This window comes from Ixodes scapularis, unplaced genomic scaffold (genome assembly GCF_016920785.2).
Source record: "Ixodes scapularis isolate PalLabHiFi unplaced genomic scaffold, ASM1692078v2 PGA_scaffold3__209_contigs__length_174095766, whole genome shotgun sequence".
In the NCBI taxonomy this organism is placed as follows: domain Eukaryota; kingdom Metazoa; phylum Arthropoda; class Arachnida; order Ixodida; family Ixodidae; genus Ixodes; species Ixodes scapularis.
This window is the reverse complement of record NW_024609868.1, coordinates 156356555-156383911: the sequence shown is the minus strand read 5'-3', so window position 1 is coordinate 156383911 and position 27357 is coordinate 156356555. Positions and strand designations below refer to the sequence as shown.

Here is a 27357-nt window from a genome sequence, read left to right as displayed (position 1 = left end):
ATAGCCTCACTAACGTTAGCATGTCAGGCGTGATGTTGAGCGAGCGTCGCTTCGCAGATGTCACATCAAGGCCGAATTGAAACTGCGCGGCGTCATCCTGAGCTTCTATAATGAAAAAAAAAAATCCGTATTTCGTAGGTTTTTCTAGCAGAAAGGTTTTTCTAGCAGAAAAGGCTGCTTATGACCCGGCGCTATATGATTCTAACTACTATTCGTACACAACTAGTGCAAACATATTTCATAATGCGTCATTCGCCGAGGTTCATTAGATCCCAGTTATTTCGTCTCTACCTACTTCGAAAACAAGAAAAAATTATTACAAGAAATTTTTAGTTATCGATGAGTAATTATAAATACTATTCCTAAATTTAGGCAGATGCGTTTAAGGCTAGAATTGCCGCGCCATAGGAAACTTCCCACAGCCCCCTTCGAGGAACTAGAATCAATACACTCTGCACCACACATCTAACGACAGCAAAATAGCCGCTCAACTGTACTAGAAAAAGGATTTTCGTAAAATAGGGACAAAATCACGTGGTGTACGTAAGCCTCGACAGATTTCAATTTTATTCGCTCATTCTTTTGTTTTGTTTAGTTTTATATCTAATTTATATATGTCATAACCTTTTTGGCTTCGCCGCAGATTGGGACCTACACTGCCCCCAAGGTTGTTATTTTTTTTCTTAAAAGTCATAGTTGGAATTTCAAAAAAAGCCTGCCACGTCACACGCAAAAAGAACAACAAAACTTTGTTACATATTGTGCAAGAGATAAAGCTATTGAATGGACGGTGCTAAGAGGAATGACGTCAATTCATTTATTTAGATATGTGCATTTGACAACTCTCGGTCGGTTTTGTTGAAGAGCTGTTCAGGATAATGCGTACGCTCGATCGCTCTTACCAGAAAAATCACCGGTTTGCTATGATGTAAGCCTTTTGGTTTAATAGGGGTTTGAACGAATCTTAATAGGGGTTTGAACGAATCTGAAAGCTGTAAATGACGCACAGCTGTTCAATTTACTCCCAATTCGCAAACATCTAAGAGTGAATTTATCGAAAAATGATTTGCGTCCTACCATTAAGGCCTGCGATCTGAAACGTCGCATGGCGTGAGCAACCTTAACACCATGTTTGGTCACGTTCTTTATACTTAAGTGAAAGCTTTTACCAGCCTTTTTATAACCTAGCTCCCTAAAAATGTCTCACTGATATTGTATTTTGGAGCTATCAGTATAAAACACAGCGCACGGACGTTTTTGGGGTGGATGTTTTCGATACTATTAGAACTAAGGACAGAATCTCTGGATGGTTAGATATCGTTCTTCTGTTTCCCGGTGGCGGTTTATTTGACACACTCTCCAAAACAAAACGTATGGGTTGAATCAGGCTCCTACTTATTCCGCTATACCCCAAAGAATTGATTTTAATAATTACGAAATACATATGATATAACAGACGCTGCACTGTGGTAGACGATATGTATCCAGCGAGTTTCTTAATGTATTGCGTTATTTCAGCATAATGCCTGCGTCAAGCCTAATCTCTTCTCAATCATGCCTTGCAACTTTATCATGCACAAGTATCTTTTAGTTCAACAAAACCTAGAATAGAGATAATAAAAGTGGACGGTATAATGACGTTACACGTAAGATCAGCATTTACTCAAACATTCAAATCTAAGTATTTTCGCGGCATTATAATTTAGGTCATCAAATTTTACTTCAATAGGAACCTCATATTAGGAATGTGAAATAAAATACAGAAATTTGCGGAACATGAAATGATCCAACATTTAAGACATAGCCTGAAACTTTCATTAAGAAGAAAAAACAAAAAACCACAAAAAAACATAACCTCACACGAGACTTAACGCGTTGGTTTCAAGCTGTATAAATATTCACAATTTAGATGCACAAATTAAACGCAACCATTATATGTTTTGTAGTGCCTAGTGAATTCTAGTGATGGGCTTTTTCGCTCCCAGTTTTTTCACCAGCTTTAGCTTAAACATATAGTGTTTCCTGACATTAGCATTACTATTGAAGGGTTCGAGGAGGGAAAAAGTGAGAAAGAAATAGCGATGGGAGTCGCCTTCCTTGTCTGTTGCGAGTAACGGCGAGCTTGCGGCAATTGGAACCCTTGGCTGTAGCTCTTAGGCGGTGTTTTTCCCAGTTGCGAGCTCTTTTAAAACAGGATAGGTGGTCGAATACGAGCCGTCAAGTAAAAATATGTTCGCGGCGCATCCCAGGTGAGACGTAATGTGCTACCGCCACACATAGACGCGTTTGTTGAAAGATTGTCGATATTAACAAGATCGTTTATGGCCTCTCAATAATACTTCAGGTCGCCAGATGACTCGCGTATCAAGTATAATACAAGGACTTCGTTTTTCCTTCATCCTTTCTTTATCGCAAACGGTGGGTTTGGTTCTTGATAAGAGCTAAATCCGGTGAGAAAAAAAAACACAAAAAACACAAAAAAACAAGATGTTAGAGACTAAACCGTATTTTTTGCACAGTATATGCTCGCTTAATGGGCTACTCTTCGTGAGTGTTATATTTCTCTTAGAATCAAAATATTACAACTTGAAAAATTTATTTTCGGTAAAAGAAGGAGCAGAAATTCAAAATGCATTACTTTAGCGAACATCAGTTTAGAGGGGTACTATCCTACTAAACAGATGGTGGACCTAAGGTAAAACTTCGCTTTACCTTAGGTCCAGGCACAGCTAACGCGACAAGATGATGGGACTAATCAGGAACCGTCAAAAGCGCACCATCATGTTGTTTGTCATGTTTCTCTGCGAGTTCCATCATGGCTGAATCAATCATAAACAAAAAAGGCTTAGTGACTTACCCCTTTGATGATGCTTGATTAGCCCGTTTCATGATAAGGTCGGCCGCGTCTGGATATTACCTGAAACCTAGTTTCACACTGCTTAGGAATGAGGGCCAATAATTTTTTTCAAGACCCCAATCAATCCTTAACTGTAGCGCGTTGTTGACAAACCTGTTACTTTGGGATCGGTAACGCTCATTTTTGTCAATATTGACTGAGATTCTATATTAGCAGCTGAAACTTAGTTGTTAGACATCTGTTGAGACACGTTAATGGAGTCCTTAACTAAAATACACAGTTATGCATTAGGCCTGAACAGCTTCCCCTTGAAACATCACAAATGACAGCCTCACTCAACTGCCCTCATTTGGTACATCAGTTAAGGTTTGCTCTCTTGCTTTCACGAAAACATATGGACGACAGGCTTGGTTCTGAGGAGGGCAACCACCAGCTGCCAATTTTTCCGTGCAAGTCGAAATTACGTCAATAGCGCTTTTAACTTCCTCGAAATTCGAAAAGAAAGGAGAAATAGAAACACGCCCCCCCCCCCCCCCCCCCGCCCCCCCTTTCCCCGGTATATGCGCTCCACTTTAGAAATGCCGAGTACCTTTCAAGGAGACCCGGGTTCCAAAGAGTGGCTTCGCATAAATTATCTTTACGGGAGAGGTTGTTAGACCAAAGTAGTTACGGTACCTATTACCTTTTGACAGCAAATACAACTGAGCGATGTACTTATAGGTACTAATTTATAATAATTTCAGAATTAATCGGTGAGAAACCCGGCACTCAGATGGCGGAAAAGGAATATGTGTATTTTAGGGCAAAATCTGTTAACGGTGACAAAACCTTTGACAATCGGCAAAAAAAGCACGACTCTGGTTGAACGCAAGTACGACATTACATAGTTACGAACTAAATTCGACAAATTTACGCTTCTAAAATGGTCATAGTTACTTAGGTTCGATTGCTCGTGAGCAAAGAACGCAACTTTAGCGACATTATTGACAACTGATTTCTGGGGAGTATAGTTATTACATACCTGAATAATAGTGTTTTTTTATATTACTGGGCTCAAATTAAAGTTAATTAAAAGCCACTGTTTTTTTTTTTTTTTTTCATTGAAATCACTTCCGACCAAACGTTCAGTAAAACAGAAACTTCGCCTGGGACTAGGCAATATGATTTTTAAAAGCTTATTTTAGCATTGTCTAGACAAGCAATGTGGGAAAATAAATTATATCGTTCTCATCTTTATGAATGCTAATAGAATTGCTGTGTGTCTAAGCAAGCAAGCGTGTAGGCGTTACAGATTGTATTAAAGTAAGAGTTACAATAATTGATTAAATAACACTATAAGTAACATAAATTAATCGTTTCGTATATTCCTATCGATGGCGTGGGCATCAGGACATGAGTGGGAAATGATAATTGTCGAAGTACAGTTATTGAACTTTTAAAATTTGATGTAATATTTATTATATGTCAAATGTAATATTTATTGTGCAGCGATTAGCATCACTGCGCAATACCGCTGTGATGTCAATTGCCTTATCTTTGAATTCTAAGATCTAATCTGCCTCTACAAGTTGCATATGTGAGAAGTAAAATTTTCAGTGAAAACAACAAAGTGCAATATTTACGTGGTGATAGTTTTTGTAAAGTTAAGCAAATTCTAAAACACAATTTAATTTGTAAGTTGAAGGGATACTGAAGAGAAATTTCGAGCTAATAAAACAAGGCAAATATCCCAGTTCATCTGGGATCCAAAACAGGGAGTCATCACCACGAACAAACGTCTTAAACGTCTGATCCCACATCTTCAACTTTATGTAGTTGACGAATATCTGTTTGATGATGGAAAGAATGAGTTGGGTGAAGCAGCTGCCGGAAGGCACACCCAATCTCTTAAGTCACATCCGGCCATCGGGCATGACGACTGGTGTGTTGATGAAGAACTTGCCGAGTACTACATAGCGCTCCCTTCCTAGGCAGTGACATGACTTCCAGACAAAGGTAGATGGAGAGGAAGATCTCTTAAAGAAGACAAAAGAGAAAGAATGAGAATATTCCGACAGCAGGAAGGTCAATGCGTTAAAAGTAAGAAAATCCCGAATTAAGTGTAAAAAAAAAAAAAAAAACCAAAATCAAGTGTAAAGAAGTTAAAAATCTAATTTAATGTAAAAAAAGGGTAAACCGGAATCAAGAATTAGCAGGAAAGGAAAAAAAAAGGGGCATTATTAAACGTTGCTAGTCCAGCGGACCCATTCACAAGCTGAAGGGCTGGACGGTGAAAAACCCATAAATATCACTCATACATCGATATCTCTAACGGATCGCCGCATTTTTTGAACCGAAGTGCACTATTGAACACGGCCGACGAGGCCGACGAGACAATCCACGACACCATTCTCATTCCCTCTGCGCCTCCCTACCGCCCTTCGAGCTTGTGAACTGAAGCGAGGAAGAGAGAAGCGAGGACTGCTCCGTATTTTCAAATTTTCCAGGGTGACAATGACGCCATAGTAGTCACTTGATCGCGCCCTTCTTGTCCAAAAGTACGGCCATCCGTTTAAGATATCGATGTATGAGGGAGGTTTTGGAGTTCGTAGGGTCCCGTTCAACGCGCTTGCAGCCCTAGTTGCAGAAATCCAAATTTCGCTTTTGTATGCCTTTAACGTCTCCCAATAGAAGCAAGTCTTAGACTACGACAATAAATTGAAGTAAAGAAAGAAACCAAGGCGAGCGGAGATTACAGTACACTGAGATCTGCTTGGAATGATCAGTGGATACTCAGTGTCTCTACTCACTCTTCGAGGGCGTTCGGACGCGAACACCGAACACCACACGCCGGCATTCGGCGTTCGATCCGGTTCAAGAAGTGAAAGAGACAAAGGCAGCTACCATTTGCGTCTATGCACCAATTAGTGTAACAATATCTCGGTCTTCCGACGTATTTGCGCGTTTTCGCCACGTCCTCTCCCTCCATTTCTCGCCGTATGTTTACAAAATAACAACAGAAGTACCTTGCGACGCACAACCTGCTCTAAAATGGAAATATGGCTTAAAGAAAATTGTATACGTGTGTTACGAAAGAAAAGCTGAAGCGGTTTTGTTTTTGAGGAAACACCCTTAAATTTCCTTCATTCGACCTCCAAAAAATCAAATATCGAGTTTTTTTTTTTTTTTTTGTTAGTTTTGTGCATGGAGGTACAGAAAATTATTTTCAAAGTAGCGCTGAAGACCCTCCTTTCCGGAGCGTGACTTCACAAAAAGAGTTTTCGGATTTCACAATCTCGCGCATCTTCAGCGCCTATTCAAGCTATTCACAAGCACTCTTGCTATTTTTAAAAATGGCAGAAAAGAACGTCACGACTCGTTCCGGAGCGGGGGAATACACCTGGCAAGCTTGCGATTGCTCGAGCGGCCCTTGAGCGACACTCGCTTGGCGGCCGAAAGGTCCTCTTAATACGTAATGACTGGTCGGAGGGTTTTTGTGTTGTCATGCGTTTATTAAGATCCTTGGGGAAAGCGAACATGATATTCAGATTCACGAGCTAAAACTACGCTAAAAGTGACCTCTATCTTACTTTCTTTTTTAGAGCGCAGCTCTTAGGGGCCCGTTCCCGGCTTGAGGAGCGTCGGCGTCGGCGCCGCCGTCGGCGTAGCCGTCGGCGTAACCGCAACCCTCGTAACCCTCGTGAGGGTTACGAGGGTTACGAGGGTTAATCTCATGAGGGTTACCCTCACGAGGATCACGAGGGCCACGAGGGTTACTTACCCTCGTAACCCTCACGAGGGTTACGAGCGTTAGTTACCCTCAAAAGGGTTACCTTCACGAGGGTTACCCTCACGAGGGTTACCCTCACGAGGGTTACTTACCCTCGTAACCCTCACGAGGGTTACGAGGGTTAGTTACCCTCAAAAGGGTTACCCTCACGAGGGTTACTTACCCTCGTAACCCTCACGAGGGTTACGAGGGTTAGTTACCCTCAAAAGGGTTACCTTCACGAGGGTTACCCTCACGAGGGTCACGAGGGTTATGAGAGTTACCCTCACGAGGGTCACGAGAGTTACCCTCACGAGGGTCACGAGAGTTACCCTCACGAGGGTCACGAGAGTTGCCCTCACAAGGGTTACATAGGGTTACCCTCACGAGGGTCACGATGGTTACCCAGGTCACGTCACTGATGACGTCATCGGCATCGTCACGTGGCCCCAGGTCACGTGACCCCCCCACGTCACGTGACGCCCCAAGGTCACGTGACCCCCAAGGTCACGTGACCCCCCGCCCCTTGAGGTCACTTGACCCACCCCCCCAGTACCCTTCCCTCCTCCTCCTCAAGAGCTGCGCTCTAATTTGGCGTTACAGGGAGTTGTAAACGGCTTTCATTTTTTAAATACGTCGTTCAGCTTCACTTTAAGGAGCATACTTATATAAAAGTTCAGTGTTCATGAAAACGCGATTACTGTTCCCTGTTATTGGAAGGAGCACATCTTGTGTAGATAAAACGTTGTCGTAGAACTCAGGATTTTTTTCCCTTAAAGTTATCACCACATCAAGTAACTCAGTAGTAAATCATCATTGTCAGTAATATATATCTCAAAAGGAAAAAGGTATTGAAAATATATCAATGCAGGTTCCTCTCTAAAGTGTCATTCTGCATGCACGCCGAACCTTCAACATGTTGTTGCCTGTCCTTGTATATTTTAGGATCTGCTCACGCAGATTGTGTAATCCTCCGGATTTCGATATGCATTAGAGTGAGCCTTTGGAATCAAATACATGTTGCTGCCCTACTGTAAAACAATCTACTAATCGCCAATTGCTGTTTCCGTCAAAATTTGGCACGAACGGTCCAAATTTAGATAACAACATTTACGAACTTTTGATTCGATTGACACTTTGAATATGGCTTATTTTCAACGCGAGCGATGCGGGGCACGCAAAGAGAATGCTGATTTTATGCAGCTGGACCAGATCTCGGTAGCCCTAATTTCAATCAAGACAAGGCAATATAAAACGAAAATCGATAGTAAAAGCATATCAATTATAGAGCTCAGGTACGCTCTTTCTTTATGATCAGTATACCACTTTCATTTATGGACGAGACACCAATATGTAGGGATGCCATATGATCTAGTAGTTCACGACGTGTATATTTAGCCATGAATTATAATGTCATACGCGAGTTTTTAATGGAAAAATGGTGGCTGACGAAAAACAAACGAATACACAGAGATGAATGGCGTCCTCTACCGGGAATGGGTTTGATTTACCCATAGAAAATTTTATAAAGTCAGTGTATTTCAGATCAGATAACGATAAGGATTGCAACATTGGCAGCTGGCCTAGGTGAGCAGGGTTAATTTTGGGTAGAGACTAAGCGTTCGGTCATGCATGCTTTAGTTTTGGTGATGCAAATAACATTGTAAACATTACATGCGGGCGCGCTGTTCGACGTTCCTGTGCATTCATTGAACTTTCATAATACAAAACATTTATGGAAGGCTTTTTGTTTGTTACTGCTTTAGCTGTCATGCAATGCAGTGAATACTTTGAGACCATGCGAGTCTTCCTGCTGTCGTTTAGCTCTATGGGTGCTCTAGAAGTGTTCAAAGTTCACCAGGTGTGTTGAAAGGCAAAGCAAGGCGCGTGGCAAGAATCAACGTCATAAGCTAAGAATTTACTCTTCCGTAAATATACTCCACATTAAGACTCCCGTTAAACTGTCAACAGATGACCATTTAAAGACATAACCACCCCTTGTGATGTGTACGATCAAGACTAATGGTGACTGCTAACATCCTTTCGCTGAACTGGTGGCTAGTTCCCAGTTATCTCAGTCTGTAGAGCGCTCTGTTATTCGTGCAGAGGTCATGGGGTCAAGGGTGGGAAAGGCGGATCTTTCCAGCGACACGCCGTTCATCTAGTGAGCGTTTGGTGGCGCTGCATCTCTGGTGGAAGTTGCATCTACCAAAATTCAGCGTCACATTCAGCCGTGGTCAAAATAAATGCTAACAGAGCGACGACCGAGGGATGCGTAGGATGCCTCAAAGCGGCAGATCGGGAGCGTTTCAACCACAGGACCGACTTTTTTATTATTATTTATCGCGACACTTCTCATTTTTGTTATTCACCGGCAACGGCACTGCCTTTGCGCTGCGCACTTGAGTGGCAGGGTACGAGGGATGCCTGTCTTTACTAGTAGCGCCCGGCTTTCCGGTGACTGATCGTGCACACTCACGACCTGAGTATTTTCTTCACGAATTCTTCTTAGTCATTTCATTGAATCCATGTTAATTTAGTTTGGAAGGGGCGTGGATTTTGTACTATCAACGCTGTCATTGGGTTGCAATGAAAGTCATCCCCCGTTGATTGAAACCCTAATTCAGGCCGTAAAATCGCTCTGCACTGGAGATGATAACGTTCAATTTTGCGTTCTTTTGTTTCCGGGGTTAGGTGACAACGTCTAAATAATAAAGCGCTACAACAGCAAAAGTGCGCCTACAGATAAATCGGAGAGTGTCGCGTTGCAAGTAGTGAATGAAGAGTGAACGTAATTTCACGGCGAAAAAACGGAGATGTAAATCAAGTTCTACTGAACTGCTCCGCAGGCTCGAAATGGCGCAGGCACCGGTGTTTTTATTTCTTTTTACCATGGCTGAGCGTGAAAAAGTGTAGAGATCTATATACCTTAAAACAATGGTAGATCTTAAAATAAGACAGTTAGCATGGTTATCTCAGGATGTTGAACAAGCTATCTATATCAATGATGGTCTAGAAATAGATATAAGCGCGAATCATAACAACCTCTTACCTAATAAACTTTATTACATGATCAGGACACCGCGAAGAAAAAAACAAAAACCAAATGGATACACCAAAATTCAATGGCAAGATTTATGAAACTTAAATTGAGAAGCTTGGACAAAATAAAACAAAAACAGATACATGTGCGCAGAAATGTACGACCTACCACAAAGTATATTTTTTCTTGTAAATCTTTAAAAAAAAAAGTAGAGCTAAGATGCTAGCCAAAGTGGTGATCGTTTTTTCAGTGGAAGTCCTTTCTCTTAAGATATTATTGTTTCACTCCCAAAGCGTCGGGTCCGTGTTGGAAGGAACGTTTACACTTTGCGGTTTTATTATATCTTTTTTTTCAGACACCCGTGTTTGCAAGATATCAACAAGGCAAGAGAGTCCACGGTGTCAGAATTGGTCTCTGCGTTGAGCACGAGTGTAACGAGCAGGACCTGGAAAACTTTTTCAAACTCAGTAAGTCCTCCCGCTTTCTTTCCCTTCCTTGCGCGAAGAATCCCAACTCAATACAGCTGCGAGAGATTACAGTAACACGTTGACGGGAGAGGTTCAAAGAACCATACAAGAGATGGATGCTGGTAATGCGGAATTAAAAGATGCCGGTCTTCTTGTTTTCCTTTGTTATGCGTATAATGTTATAGGTAAGACACCGAATACCTGTTTTGGGTTTACAAAAACAAATAATTGTTGATAATGACACTTTTCTTGTAACCGGCTGTCAAATAGTAAATATTTGCTGGGTTTTTTGTTGCAATTTTAGGTGATTTTTTATAGGTTAATGACCTGCTTTCATGACAGATGCTCGGCAGCGCAGAGAGCCCAGCACGTCATAGGTCTGCAAGAAGGAAATGCCTCGAGAAGAGGGAGGCTGTTAAAAAATCTGACCGTACCTTGACACTGCTAACTAGGGTGTGGTCGGGTCTGCGAAATTCTTACTTCCGGAAAGCGTCCAGCAGAAAAAGAAGACGAAAATAAGAGGCGCTTTGAAGCCTAAGGAAGTTCACTGCTAACTTTTCTCGAAAGCAGGGGGTTCAGTCGCCTCAAGTGTAGGCCACATATTTTGTGATTTCGCCCCTCGTCCCCCGTTGCTTCCCGCATTCTGAGGGGTTCTGTGTACGATGTCTAAGTGCAAACAAAGGGAAATCCTTTCAAGAGAGTGTGGTAAGGTAATATTAAAACAATATTTTTTTCTAAATGTGTGTTATCTTTTTGGCCACTACCATAAGTGTTGTAATCCAATAGCATTCCTAAACCTTTTCTTGCTGAGTTATTTATTATGTTTATCAACAACATGTGCTGGGGCTCCACCCTCGCGACATGGTGTGAGACATGACATGATACGAATTGCGACAATTATGCACCGATTCTAGTGCTCTCAATAAACTTGGCGGAGAGACGTTTTGCACCAAATTTAGTGGGAACCGTTTTCCACTGTATTCTCGGTTTTCCTAAAAGCGTCTTTGTGACACCCGAAGGGTGAAGTCTCGGTATTGATTCAATAGTGATTGAACACTGAATGAAATTACTGTGAGTGAACGATGCTATTGAGATAAAAAAGAAGCCACTCTGTATGGTTGGAAAATATTATGGCTCTAATTCACCAACAAAGTATAATATTCAACCGTTGCCTTTTTTTCGCGAGCTTATTTTAACAGCATTGGTCGTCAATGTTAAAATTGCATTAATAATATTACACTGATATCAACATACCAATAAAACACAGAAATTGGAAACTTTTGTTTACATATACCTGACGATTAACCGCAGTTTTTTGCGCTAATAATATTTTAGGAACAACTTAGTAAACCAAGGGGGAGTTTTTTTTTCTTTAGAAGTACAATTAGTTTTTAGTCGCCACGTGTAAATTACTGTTTGATTCCTGCTTTTGAAGCTCATTTTAACTAATGGCTTCATCTGTGTCCTATTTTTTTGGCTCAAACGTTAAATATATTTTCATACACGTAATACACAGAAAAAAAAACAGACATGCAAATTTGCGAAAAAAGAGTTTGCAAATATTCGATTCCCGTCACTGCAAAACCGGTACCAAGAAGTTCATATTGGTTACTTATTCAAAAGCTTACGCCTTGTTATCTTATCAAGATTCATCTCAGCAAAACATTGCAGCATCAAAATAAAGTCATATGTTGGAAATCTAGCATTGGAAACTTTTGCAAAGTGCGCTTCAGGTCTAAAGTTTACGTTTGAGAAACCGAAGGACGGGAACCTGCATGTTTTTAGATTTATCGTTGTCGGCACAAGTCAATCACCTATGCTGGTATTTTCTCCTCTGTAAAAGAAAGACATTTCGCCTTACACTTTCTATCATTCTAAGATTGTCAAAAGTGGTATAGCCATCTACATTCTAGGCTCTACCCCTGGCAAAGTCACGTATTCACGCCGTTAAGGACAGTTCTAGATCTCAGCTTGAACGCATTAAGGAATTTGGTTTTCCTCTGGCAGTCCTAACAGAGGTAATGGAATCCTTGTTGAAGGATGTTAAAGGGATTAGCAGCACCAGGCAAAATACTTTAAGAAAGCGCCCAGTAGAAGTCCCGTGCCTGCACACAGTGCCCGCAATTTTAAACGTATAGCCAACAGGTAAGATGACCCAGTGGTGTTTTTTACCCCCAAAATTTATTTAAGACCTGTGCAAAGATGAGCTTTGTAATGTGAAATCGTTTACAAACCGCTTGCCACTAAGAATGCAATAGCAAGTTTGTTTCCTGCACGCAAGCTGCAGTTTACAAGATCCCCCTTAGGTGTGGTGGTTGCTCCATAGTACAGACTGAAAGATGCCTCAAAGACCGGCTTAGAAATAATTTTTATTCCCTTCACGCCTGCCTAAACCCTGCCTAAACAATCTCTCACCTGCCAGTGCGCACCTACCTTCATTGACACAACTACACTCAGGGAATTTGAAGATCGGACTACCCGAGAGGTATTTGAGGCGTATAAAATTCGAAAAATAGGACAGCAATGCGTTAGCCATCCTTTTCTTTTGTTAAGTGCAAAGGAGGTGACATTCTTAGCCAACGCCTAAGGCAAGTTAATTTAGCCAGCCTGGACTAGAAAAGTGCCGTATTTTATCTTTCCTGTTCTTCCTATTTGATATTTATTTTATTTTCTCTATTTCGTTTCATGGCGTGCTTTGCGATTTCCTCTTCCTTTTTCTTTTTCCGCTGAAATGAACCATGTTTGCCGATATATTCTCTTGTTTTATTTATTTGTGCTCTCCTTATTAACTCTCACGTGGGGTTAATTTCTGTGGCTTCTTTTTCTCCTCTTTCAAAATAAATTAGTTGGGGGTCAGCGTTCTTTCGTTCTGCCTGTCCTTTTCTCTTCCTCCGTGTTCTTTGCGCTGTTTTAGCATGTGGAATGGATATGGCTAACAACCGCGATTCTCCCTAAAGCACACGTGACATAAAGTGCCCCCCTATATTATTAGCGCGGGGGGAGATTTTAGTTTTACGACTTCTTTCCATTGACAGCGGGAAGCAAACCCCACATTGGAAAGTTTCCTATGAGAAGAATATTAAAAAAAAAAGTATTAGTACAGTTTAGGTAAATAGTGTCTACATACTTTTCTTCAATCATACCTTGACGTGTGCCGAGGTTAAAAACTTCATTTCGAGTGAATCATTTTTTTTTTAATTCTCGTTTTTAACAAATATTAATAACATTCACAAAGGCTGGTGAAACACCATTGTTATTAAAGGTTACTTTTATTCTCTAAAAGTTTATTATTTTGGAACGAGCTGATTCGAAAACAAAATTTTAAACTCGATGGATTATATAAAAAAAAGTGTTTTTGGGTGACTGAGAAATTTAGATGTTGGAATTTGTTAAATTTGTGATGCAACACGAAAGTTCTGAAACTCAATCCAGTATGCAATAAAACTGCGAATGAGTGGTGCGACTACTTCGTGCCATTCGAAAGCGTGGTGAATCCAATATAAGCGCACTCCTAAGAAGTTTATATTCCGGTATGTTGCAACCTCAATGATTCGAGATGAACATAACGCTTCGAAGCAACCAGATTTTTTTTTTAACGTCTTGCAATTTCTTTTATGTTCTTATGCCATCGCTAGAGCGCGTGGTAGGCACACGACTGAGAAAGGAAAAGACGATAAAATAACTTTGAATACTAAAGTGTAGAGTACCGCTTTAAATCTAGTCTCTCATTGGCTTTGATTATACGGTTCTTAATGGTTTGAGATTCAGGAAGGCGTACACTTATCCGACAGCGTTAATATTTACTGCAAGAAAGACGGCATGAATAGCATTTATACTTAGATAGGTTCTCTCCATCTTAGATACATTTCACCTGAAAAATCGAACACCTTTAGGCACCCAAAAAAAGTAATTGGCAATTTAATTTGTAAGGCCAAATATAACTAAACATTTTTTTTTAATCCAGGACAAATTTTAATGCTGTGTTTTGATGCCCACCGTAATGGCGTTGGTTACGATTTTCGGCTTTTTGTTTGTTCTAAAAATACAAACTAAAATAGTTTATTTTGTGCGACTTCACTTTTGGTATGAAATGAATTGCGCCAATTCTACGTTTTCTAAACGTAACTAAAGAGAAAAAATGTCTATATCTTGATTAAAATATGTCCTACGTTGTTCTAAAAGACCGATAGGAGGTTTGTTAACATCAATGGGATTGCGCTCTATGCCCGTTACTTGAAGAGGAGTGATGGTGGCACAAGTTTTTCCCTTCTGAAGTTTGTGTTGGCTTTGTGATGTATTTTTTTTTTCAGTAAGCCAGCTAGTCTCGTATTTCTGTTTTTGCGTGCATATCGACAAAACGTCATTATACGTTAAACCGCTCGTCCAGGCAAATCAATTTGCTCTGGTTTTTCACAACAAAATACATTTACAGCGGACGCCACCTCTTCTATAAGGGTAAAATATTTCGCATAAATATTTGCTCGTTTTGTGGTTGCCACAATTTAAACCTCGAGTAAAGTGCGTTTACTTAGGACATTTGTGTATAACGCTGATTTTTTTTTTTAAACTTGTGGTCGAGTTCTCCCCACTCAATGCATCGAGTGCTTTAAATATTGCGGTACTATATCTACATCAACTCGGGTTACGTCGGGTGTGCCACAAGAGGGTGTCTCAGGGCCTTTACTTTTTCTCAAAACATAAATGACAACACCGAAAATATGAAGCCTCATATTAAACTGTTCGCCGATTACTGCGTATTATACAGGGAAATAAAGAATTCAGGCGACCCTGTCATATTACATACCGACATAAACATTTTATCTTCTTGGTGCAAGCAATAGAAAATGAGCCTAAATTTAAGTAAATGCAAACATATTCCTTTCATAAGAAGTAAGTTGCGCGATTCTCAAAGCTTCCTAATTAACGGGACCATTTTATGTACTCTTTTCGAGTATGTTTACCTAGGAGTGCTATTTGCGGATTCCCTATATATAGAACAGCCATTTAGAACGTACAATCGAAAAGGCTCGTAAAATTGTTTATTTTATCCGCCGAAATTTTAGATCCGCTTCACGAAACGTTAAAGAAACACTTTATGTTTCTTTAATAAGAACGATCCTTGATTACGAGTGCGTTGTGTAGGACCCTGATTCCGACTTCCTTATCAATAAACTAGAAAAAAATCTAAATCAAGCCGCACGTTTTGTACTGAACAACAATGACCTTTATGCTAGTGTTACAGATATGAAAGCTAGGCTGGGATGGGAAACATTCGAATCTGGAAGTAAAAAACTAAGACTGAAATTCTTCCACCCTGTCTTTCACAACAAAACAGGAGTGAATAAACCCACCTATCTTATGGAGCCATCCTAGGTCTCTTTGCTTTGTGATCATTCTAGAAAGGTTCCTGTTTGCTCACAACTCGCATACTTGCGAGTCCTGTACAAACAGGAACCGCTCATACTTGGACATTTGCCTGCGACCCAGCAGGGTTTACTTATGGCTTGCTTTACACAGGTCGTGGCCTCTCTAGGTTCGTCTGTGTCAGACTTGGACGTAGTTCACCTACTCTACTCAAACTACTGTAGTTTAACTACTTTTCCGAGTAACTTGGTAACTTTCAATTACAACTTTATTTTGGTAATTAGTAGTTTAATTTAACTACATTTTTCACGTAACGTCTACTCGAATTACTAACTACTTTCGAAACCTAATTCTAGATTTTCTCATCACAAGAGATCGAGCGCAGAAATAAATAAGACGCTGGCAGATAAAGTGGTATTCCCGAACTAGGGGCCCCCTCAGATTCCGTACCCAGCCGTAGAAACTGCATTACAGACGTCCTTCGGCCAAGGTGGCGACGAGCAGCCAAAACATAACACCGGCGCGCACGAACGCCGGCACAGGTGCTTACCAAGCCTCGGTCGGATATTGACCTAATCTGGTAATGTACGCAGGCGCCAGCTGCAACCGTAAAAGGCGGGGACACTCCGAGCGTTGTTGTTGTTTTCATGTCGTCTGCCTTTAGTGAGTTCTGACTCAAGTAGTAGGTTCCGCGGCAGGCGGCAGTGGAATGACCTCGCAGCTGGGCGCCTGTTCCCATGGTCGCCTCGTCGTCAGCGCTTACTCCCTTGCAAAGCCGGACTCCCCCGCACACGAACTTAGACACGAATAATCCGTTCATGGGAACAGGTTCCCGTTTTCAGCTGCAACTGCACGAGCGCCGATGCTCGTTCAAGCAATCCTTCGTGTCCTTACGACCTTCCACGCCAGGGAGACCTCCTCTTTGTTGAAAACGTTTTACTTCTCAGGCGTGTCAGGCGCGTCAGGATACCGCGTTGTCGCCGGCGAGGATTGCGAGTCACCCTTGGAAGATCCTTTTGTTGAACCCGGTGTCAGTGGCGAATTATACTTCGTTTCATTTTCTTTTGAACCAAAGCAATCGTTTTCTTTTTTCTTTTTTTTTTTTGAGAGAGGCGTAGCACTAGCACTGCAACGAGACGCGCAGTCCGGATAATCTCATCGTCGTGGCGCGAGACTTGATCCGTTGACGGTCAGGTGCACTCGCTCGACGTACTCTACGAACGTCGTGAGAATAAGGGGGGGCCAGTCATCACAATCCCAACTTGCCGAAGAAAAAATAAAAAAAAAAGGATGAGAGTTTGATATAAAAGACCCAGTAGCCGAGGCAAGCCTCACATGTTTCGTCGTGGGCACCAAAGTTGCCGACACTCGCTTACCCGACCCTCCACAGCCTGTTTCAGAAATCGAACGCTGCCTTTGCATCCAGCGCCACGGTGGAACGTCTTTTTAGCTTGGCTGGGGACGTCATTAGAAGGAAAAGGGGAAAACTCTCTGATAAGAACTTTGAAAGACAATTGCTTCTGGGAGCGAATAAACTATTTTGGAAGCCATAAAATGACTGCATTTATTTTAGGCTCGCAGGGTTTTTCACGGACCAAAACTGCTGTTCATTTTGCTACCAGAAAAATATAAAAAGTAACTTCGAAAGTAACTTCAATGTAACTCGCTACCTTTTTACAGTAGTTATTAGTTTACTCAATTATTATTGCAAATGCGTAATTTCTTCTCTACTCCAATTACTTTTGGCGTCAATACTCAGTAACTTAACTAACTTTTTTGAGTAATTTGTTCATGTCTGGTCTCTGTTTTACCTGCTCGCAATCCTGCTATATTCTTCATTTCCTGTGCCTCTAGCGTATATAATAATCTTTAAGAATGGCCAGAAGTAAAAAGAAAGATACTGAGACTGTAGAACACGAAAGCAAAAAACTTCGATCTTGTAATTTTTGTCTTCTAACCTTATGCTTCGCACTTGTCTTCCAGTCCTGATCAGTGACATGGAGGTAAAGGTACAAGACTGCGTGACAAACCAGGTTCCGCCTATTGACGACACGGAAGCCGGAGTTATGTAAGTACTATGTGTTTAAACCCGCCACAGTTTGATGTTGTTTCGGTAGAACAGAGAACATAGAACATAGCTTTCTTTTCATGAGTAACGATGCCCAAAATTCAACTAGCGAGCCGGCATAAACCTCAGAGCATATGTACCTAGCTCGGCAGGTGCAGAAGTAATGCTATAATTGAAAGGTGAGTATATCTATTTAGCCTCGAAAACATGCTTCAGACAAACTAAACTGTTTTGACAAGAGCAAAAAAAAAAATAACAACAACAATGTATTATATACATCTTAACACAATGTAACAGAAAAGGCCATCTCACTGTTCTAAGTTTCGCAGTGCTTTTTGTGAGTTTCTATTTATATGTTTTAGAGAGCAATAACTCTGGTAGGTGGTTGAAAACACGTGGTACATAATGCATTCGCGTACTCTCAGCATACCTTCTTCTGATGGGCAGTACTTCGAAACGACGTGATGGTCTCAATGGTCGCTGCTGTAGATATGCCGGTTAAAACACAGAATACCAGAAGTGCAGTGGGACGACTGCTTTTTTCTAAGCGTCCCTCGAAAGGCTTGAGTTGAAGTTTGCGAAATATACATAAATATGCTTTTCAAAATACATTTCAATAAAAAATTTGGTCTGTCGCGCTAAAGAACGGAACAGGCTGAAAAAATGGTTATACCATACCATAGGTAGCTATATGCCAAGGCTTCTGTTATCGCTTTTCTCACAGAAGGGCAGGAGTAGTTTGACATTGTAATGACGATATGATACGCTTCTTACTTTTTTTACATAAATACGTCATATGAGTGCACCATGACAAGTCACTGTCGAAGTAGTGGGTAAAATACACAGGTATTTTACCGATTTCACATACTGAAGAGGTTCGCAGCCACAGGAACTACAGGTGGAAGTAGACAGCGCTACAATACTTATAGATCCACCTGCTTGAGCGGGTGCCCAAAGGAAACAAGTTTTGTCGTTGAAGGATTAACTTAAATTAAGTAGCATAGAACCAGTCCATTGTGTAAATAACGATATTTTTGAAGTTTTTGAACGCGGGCCATGACATCAAAACCGTGTCGTTTGCGTATTGTTATATTTTATATTCTGAGATAGAACTAGGAAGATCATTTCAAAAAGGCTAAACAGAAAGGGAGACAGAACTGACCCTTGCGGCACCCCTGCAGTCAGAGAAGATCTAAGACTTTTGCTATTTTAAAAGACACGGCTTGGGAAAGTCCTGAGAGGCGCCCTTTTAAAAGCAAAAAGGATGGACCCCTCAAGTGAAGTTTGTTCATTTTGAACACAGTATTTCGTGATTTATGCTATTGAAAGCTTCTGACGCATCCAGGAACACTGCACAGGCGTAGAAAAATATCATCAAAACCGGCGCCGGCAAACTTTTTTAACAAATCTTGAGGATAAGTCGAACCGAAACAGTACAGGTGATTAGATAATAGGTCAAAGCAATCTGAAAAAAAAAACTGCTCATTACCTTTAACAAGTGTTTTTCTAGTAAGTTTGCAGTACGCGACCGTACAGATATTAGGCGATAATTTTTTTTCATAATCTCTCGCTGAACCTCCTTTATACAGCGGTTTCACAACCTCTGTTTTCATTCCGGCTGAACAATTTCCTGTCTTAATGACATTATTCAGCACGTCTAGAAGTACGTTTCTATGATAGTTTCTTGGCATCTTACGTAGGCGTATTTTCTCGAGGCCCAGTGATTTTCTTTCTTTTAATGAACATAGATAAACACGTACTTACCTTCAGATATCAAGGGAATAACTAAATGCTGAAGCCTCATTAAGCCCACTCAGTGTAACATTTGTTGCGTCGTGACTATTCTGGTTTGTTCCGGAGATACGAGCAAAAAAGTGTTAAAGTTATGAATATTTTTTTTTTGCGAAAAAGGGGGAAATGACATATATGTCATGTCATTAGTCGAAAGACGTTTCGTACCCGCTCGAACCCGATTGGCTAACTTCCAAGTTTTCGCGTTATCAAACCGATTGTTTTCAAATTATTTTTGAAATATCTTGGACTTGGGTTTTCGATTGATTGATTGATAACTTTTTATTTAAGACATAACTGTACAGAGATGTCCCAGGTGACATGGCAAAAGGCATAAATGCCTGACGGGGCCATGCCACCCTTTTGGCAGCAACGGTAGCAAAAACAAATAAATGAAGAATGACACAATTTCACTCCAAACTAAAAATCTATACAAAACAAAACAAATACATCACAAAATATGACGTGAAAGGACAATTGCTACTTATCATTCCAAGCATTTTGCTTAAAACACATACGGTTTTATTCCCCTGTGAGTAAGTATTCTTTTACAATATTTTTATATTGATAGAGTGATCGCACGCACTCCAATGAAGCTAAAATATATGGGTATTGGTTTAAATAGTCTGGTATCAAAAAACTCAACCTCTGGTCTCCATAATTCGTTCGCGAACGCGATTTTATTAATAAATGACGCCTTAAATTATACGGGCTATCTTTCGCGTGGTACTTAGCATAGAACACCAATTTATCGAGCTGAAATTGCCGCCAAATTTCAAGTGATAGTTTATATTGATGTAGATTTCTTACGTTGAGTATTTGATATGTCCTAAAATAAGTTGTGGCACTTTTAAGAAGTTGTATGTTACCAATTGCTCGCAATGCTCGCTTTTGTATGGATACAATATTGTCTAGATATGTTTGGGATGTCGTTGACCATACTAAAAGGCAGTAACTTATGCGGGATTGCACAAGAGCGAAATAAATTTGACGTTTCACTTTTGTTGGAAGATAATATCTTAATCTATTTAAGACACCAACAGCTCGACAAAGACTTGTTCTCAAAGAATCAATATGTGGCGTCCATGATAGATTTTCATGGAATAAAACCCCCAAAAATCGAATGGTTGAAGATGGTTGAATATAAGAGTCCTGGAATTTTAATTGCAAATTGGAAGGTGGTATCGTTCCTTTTGGTCTAAACAGTAAGTACTTTGTTTTTTCTATGTTTAAATAAAGTTTATTAGATCTAAGCCATAAGTCTAATCCCCGCAACCACTGTTTTGCCTTTCCAAAGATGTCGTCGATGTCCGAGCCAGAAAAGAAAATATTTGTGTCATCTGCATATAGGACTATGTTTGAGCTGCCATGTATGTTTACAATGTCATTAATATATAACAAAAATAATATAGGACCAAGAATAGACCCCTGAGGAACCCCATACTTTATGTACTGAACGTCTGACTTTACTCCATTTACTATTGTATATTGCGTTCTTGTGGTGAGGTAACTTTTAATCAGTGATAAGGAAATACCGCGTATTCCGCAGAACGGAAGTTTCTGTAAAAGTATTTCATGCTGAACGCAATCAAAAGCCTTCTTAAGATCTAGAAATATACCAAGCGTGTATATTTTTTGTTCTATGTTCTCGAGAATTTGTTCTTTAATTCCAAGAAGTGCAACTTCTGGCGATTTATTTTTCTGAAAACCAAATTGTTCTTTTACTAAAATGTTATTGAAGGTCAAAAACTTAACAAGTCTTTTATTTATAATATGTTCGGCTATCTTTGCAAAAACTGAAAGTACAGAAATAGGTCTATAGTTCTTTAAGTCACTAACTGGGCCACCTTTGTGTATACCCGTCACACGTGTATGCTTCATTTTGTCTGGAAAGACACCCGTAGATAACATGAGGTTACAAACGTGCGCGAGTGGAATACTGATTCTGTCGCGAACGGCTTTTAACGGTTTTGGTTTAATGTCGTCTGGCACGGAGGCGCAATCATTTTTTAATGCTAGAATTAACTCCATTATTCCACACTGGTCTGCTGGATATAGAAAGAGGGAATTAACACAGTTTGCCGAAATGAACTGCTCGCATGGTATTTCTGCACAGTTATTTAAAGGAGCACCAACAGTCACAAAATGAACATTGAACAAATTTGCTATTTGTTTATCCGTCAGCGCCTCATTGTAATATTGAACTTTTCTTGCCGAGGTATTTTTAGAAATGATCTCGTTTACTGTTTGCCATATCATCCGGGGATCTCCCATAACCTCTGAAAATTTGTTCATATAATATTCGTATTTTGCTTTTTTAATATCAGAGTTTAGTTTATTTCGGACTTTCTTAAATATGCAAAGGTCAATTTCGCTTCTCGTTTTTAGAAATATTCGAAATAGCTTATTGCGGTTTTTAATTCTTGCATATAATTCATGAGATATCCATAGTTTTCGAGTTTTCTTATGTTTTTTTCGTGTCTTTAGGGGAAAAGAGGTGTTATACGCGGACAGAAAGCAGGATAAAAAAACGTCATAGGCTGTGTTTGCATCATTTTCTCTCAAAACACGATCCCAATCTAGGCAGGAAATAAGATCTTTGAAATATTGAATATTTCGTTCCGAATACTCTCTAACCAGTTTTTTTTCGTTATTCGTGCGCAGCTGGTTAACAGGCATTAGACAGTATATTGGCAAATGATCACTGATATCGCACGTTAATACACCTGATTTCAAATTCTCAGTAGGAAGATTTGTAATGCAGAGGTCAAGGGTTGTCTCGGAAGTCGAGGTGATTCTAGTTGGTTCAGCTATTGTGTTTGTGCAACCATAAGATTCAAATATATCTTGAAAGCGCAAATATGAAACGTTGTCAGCGGAAGCATTTATGTTAAGATCACCAAGGAGAACCACCTGTAACTTTAGTTCTATGCTGTGTTCAAGCAGCGTTTCTGAGAAATGCAGAAAGTCATTTACGGATCCAGACGGAGGGCGGTACAAGAGAGCAAACAAAATATCACAGCATTGGATCGAAATACACTCAATGTTCTCGTCTATAATTTTGTATTCAGGTACTATTTTGTATGATAGCTCTGAGCGGTTTGGGCTAGTTGGTTGTACATTGATAGACGTGCTGCGCTGCGAAGTTTTACAGAACAAACGCGTGACTAAAAATTGAAATGAAAAGGATGAGTTTACATTGAGATGAGGAGAAACACAACGAACACAAATGGGCGCAGACTAACAACTGTTTATTCTTTTCTTTTTCCTCCTTTTCAATGCATGAGTTTCCCTATGCGTGAGTTTGAAATGGAGCGAACGCTATGAAATAATGATAAATGTCTTCATGAAGATGTGTGGACTTTCGATTTTTGTGGTGTTTTTCCCGTTTTCTGATAAACGTTCGGTTTTTGTGGTGTGAGAGGGGAACTTGAAGCTGGTGCTGGTGTCCGCCTCGTTATGCTATGTAGTGTCTCAGCAGTTCAATTTCCTTTTTGTTCAGTACAATGGAAGGATCACTGACACACGTGCCGTGCTTCCCTGATGCCATGTGGAAGGCTTCTATGATTTCTCGTTTGTTTCTATTTTTCGATCTGTCCATGACTGATGTGTTTCCGAATAGCGGTTGGCAGCTGCATCTCGCGCAATGCGCTGCTAAGTTGCCAGGTGCTTGCCATTGCCCGCATGAATATTTATGTTCTCAGAGTCTGTCATTTAAGCACCTCCCCGTCTGCCCGATGTATGAGTTTCCGCACGTCATTGGTATTTTGTAGACGACCCCTTTTACGCATTCGACGAACTTGTTTTTGTGCTTTACCCGACACGACGATTGACCCGATGTGTCGCCTTCCTCTTCGTTAACCTTTTTCCACAGTCCTTTAAGCTTAAATGGGGCGGATAGGGCTACTTTGACCTCGTGCGTTTCGGCGATCTTTTTCAGTTGGTGCGAAAATTTATGAATGTATGGCATCACTACCAGAGGTGTTTTGACCTGATCCTTTTCCTTGGTTTTGTGATTGCCACTGAGTGTTGCTACGCATTTTTCTGCCACAGATACTAGCAGGGACTCTGGGTAGCCGCTTGCTTGTGGTCGGGTGATTTGCCTTTGTAGGCCTTCTGACATTCTGTGGTGGCAAGATTTGTTTATGGCCTGCCATACGCACCCAGAGGCGACGCTCCTCTTCACCAACTTGGTGTGCCCCGAGTCGTACGGTAGTATGCCTTTTGCCCCTCTTGTCTTGTACATCCAGCATGTATGCTTTTCTCCAAATGCCATTTCGATGTCTAAGAATTGCAGCCTGCTTCTCTCCTGTGGTTCAAATGTAAATTCTAGGCCTCTGTGCACTTGCTTGAACCTCTGCTTGACCTTTTCGCACACGTGGTCTGTCATTTTGTTCATCGGGAAACATACCAGGAAATCGTCCACGTATCTAAAGCACTTTGTAACTCCGATCTCCTGGAAAAACGGCACTAGATCTCTGTTTCTTCTTGCAAGGCATATGTCGCATAAGGCTGGTGCTATGCACAAACCTATGCAAATGCCCTCTTTTTGCGTGTAAACACTTCCTTCATACATGACGTGCAGGGAGCTTAGGTATGTGCGGAGGAAATCGAGGAAATGTGATGTGCTGATCCCACTCTGGTTTTGGAATTTTACGCTTCCGTAGACGTCTATACACTCTTCGACTGCCTCTAAGGCTCCTTGCTGTGGCACGTTGTAGAACATGTCTTTTACATGTACCAGAAAGCAATGATGGGTTGTGTTCCATTGAGGAATTCCACCACCTCATCTGAGTTGCGTACCAGCAACGGATCATCGATTTGTAGAAGTGACAAGGATTTCTGTAGTTCTCTTGCAATCACATGCTGCCATGTGCCTTTGTCTTCTACTATTACCCGGAATGGACTGCCTTCTTTGTGCGTTTTGACTGCAAAGAATGGGTTTAGACATAGTTGACTGCTGCCTTTTACTTCCTTCGCTATCTTGGTGATGCCTAGTTCTTCACACTGTCTGGCCATTTGTGCTCTGGCGTTTTTCATACACCTTTCGTTGATGTCTTTTCGTTCCTCGAAGTTTTTCAGCATCGACTCTTTGGCTTTGTTTTTGTACATTTCCTGTTCTAAGATGACGAACTCTCCTGTCTTGTCAGCTAGCAGGAGGCTGCAGTTGTTTCTTCTAATCCAACGTACCGTGTGGTTGGTGTTCACACCTGGTTGCCTGGCTGTTTTTAATTTGTTGGAAACTGCTCTGATGCCGGCAGCTATGCATGCGTTTTTCTCTTCTTCAGAAACTTTCCTTGCAATGTCGTGCACCATACCGATCAGGTCCACAGTTTTGGCCTTAGGCTCTACTGCATATGTGGGTCCTTTTTCTAATGTTTTGCAGACGTTGTCTGGGATAGTTAGATTGGTCATGTTGACGAGCCTTTCTTTTTCGTCCTTCATCCTTTTTTTCTTTTTCGGCATGTTGTTCATGCATTAGTCCACTGGCTCTCACCCTGGCTCTCCGCTATATCGATGAAGTAGTTGTACATCAACTTGGCTCGGGTCGGTGATAAGAGTGCATAGACGTCTACGGAAGCGTAAAATTCCAAAACCAGAGTGGGATCAGCACATCAGATTTCCTCAATCTCCTCCGCACATACTTAAGCTCCCTGCACGTCATGTATGAAGGAAGTGTTTGCACGCAAAAATAGGGCATTTGCATAGGTTTGTGCATAGCACCCGCCTTATGCGACATATACCTTGCAAGAAGGAACAGAGATCTAGTGCCGTTTTTCCAGGAGATCGGAGTTACAAAGTGCTTTAGATACGTGGACGATTTCCTGGTATGTTTCCCGATGAACAAAATGACAGACCACGTGTGCGAAAAGGTCAAGCAGAGGTTCAAGCAAGTGCACAGAGGCCTAGAATTCACATTTGAACCACCGGAAAGAAGCAGGCTGCAATTCTTAGACATCGAAATGGCTTTTGGAGAAAAGCATACATGCTGGATGTACAAGACAAGAGGGGCAAAAGGCATACTACCGTACGACTCGGTGCACACCAAGTTGGTGAAGAGGAGCGTCGCCTCTGGGTGCGTATGGCAGGCCATAAACACATCTTGCCACCACAGAATGTCAGAAGGCCTACAAAGGCAAATCACCCGACCACAAGCAAGCGGCTACCCAGAGTCCCTGCTAGTATCTGTGGCAGAAAAATGCATAGCAACACTCAGAGGCAATCACAAAACCAAGGAAAAGAATCAGGTCAAAAAACCTCTGGTAGTGATGCCATACATTCATAAATTTTTGCACCAACTGAAAAAGATCGCCAAAACGCACGAGGTCAAAGTAGCCCTATCCGCCCCATTTAAGCTTAAAGGACTGTGCAAAAAGGTTAACGAAGAGGAAGGCGACACATCGGGTCAATCGTCGTGTCGGGTAAAGCACAAAAACAAGTTCATCGAATGCGTAGAAGGGGTCGTCTACAAAATACCATTGACGTGCGGAAACTCATACATCGGGCAGACGGGGAGGTGCTTAAATGACAGACTCAGAGAAGATAAATATTCATGCGGGCAATTACAAGCACCTGGCAACTTAGCAGCGCATTGCGCGAGATGCAGCTGCCAACCGCTATTCGGAAACACATCAGTCATGGACAGATCGAAAAATAGAAACAAACGAGAAATAATAGAAGCCTTCCACATGGCATCAGGGAAGCACGGCACGTGTTTCAGTGATCCTTCCATTGCACTGAACAAAAAGGAAATTGAACTGCTGAGACACTACACAGCATAACGAGGCGGACACCAGCACCAGCTTCAAGTTCCCCTCTCACACCACAAAAACCGGACGTTTATCAGAAAACGGGAAAAACACCACAAAAATCGAAAGTCCACACATTTTCATGAAGACATTTATCATTATTTCATAGCGTTCGCACCTTTTCAAACTCACGCATTGGGAAACTCATGCATTGAAAAGGAGGAAAAAGAAAAGAATAAACAGTTGTTAGTCTGCGCCCATTTGTGTTCGTTGTGTTTCTCCTCATCTCAATGTAAACTCATCCTTTTCATTTCAATTTTTAGTCACGCGTTTCTTCTGTAGAACTTCGCAGCGCAGCACGTCTATCAATTTAAAATATCTACACTTAGAAAAACGTATTTAGAAACGTGATTGCTTTCTTGCTATTTTGAACTCGCTTTTCGGTGATATACTGGCGAATGTTTGCAACATTTCCAAAGAAAGTTGCTATAATTTATTGTAGATAAAACTTCTGGCGTCAGCCATTGGTCAGATTGATGATATTTTTGTTTTCACCTTTTTAGACAGGGATCAAAATTGAGAGGTTTAGTCAACTAACGTATCCTACAAATTTAATGCTTCTACCCTATTAAAAAAAACACTTTCCAGTTGTGGCTATCTAATATTTTTTTAACTGCACTTGAACAGTTCTGATGTTTTGATCAATTTATTTGAACAGTTCATTTTGTTCAGCTCATCTGGAAAGCAAGAATGTAATAAAAACGCTATTTATTTTATTCTCATTGCGGCTTTCGTGGTTTTGTTAAATATACTAATATAAATAACACCGATACATGACGAAACTAATTTGTCACCCTACATTCTTTCTGAGTTGGTGCACGTATTTCATATTTCATACCGTAGGTTGAATTAAATTAAAATTGTCGTATACTATATGGCGTAAGGAATCCATGTTACTTTTATTAAAGTCCTCTGCCAAACATAACTGACTTATCGCGCTAAGCTCGGATAGAGCTTTATTAACTTCTTCAATAAATTCGCGTTTCTTGACCCCGGACGATACACTGAAATGAGGACGAGAGAAAAACCTTGGCAGCTATCTGGCGATCTATGCACTCAGCATATGTGTCATTGTTATGGCAATCTGAGCTGCGTACCAAATATTTACATAAACGCATATACCTCCCACGTTCGACCAGACGGTCTTGTAAATGCAAAACGAGCATAACCAGGAATAGAAAAAGAGTTGTAATTTCCTCATTAATATTAA

General features: G+C 40.9%; 1 protein-coding gene across 1 annotated transcript in view; it reads left to right on the top strand.

Annotated features, from left to right (window-relative positions):
• LOC115323999 (nose resistant to fluoxetine protein 6) overlaps positions 1–27357 on the top strand; it is a 107716-nt gene that overhangs the window by 22588 nt on the left and 57771 nt on the right. Inside the window, 2 exon segments of the mRNA XM_040211171.1 lie at positions 10004–10115; positions 17463–17547. Of these exon segments, the coding sequence (XP_040067105.1) occupies positions 10004–10115; positions 17463–17547 (197 nt within the window).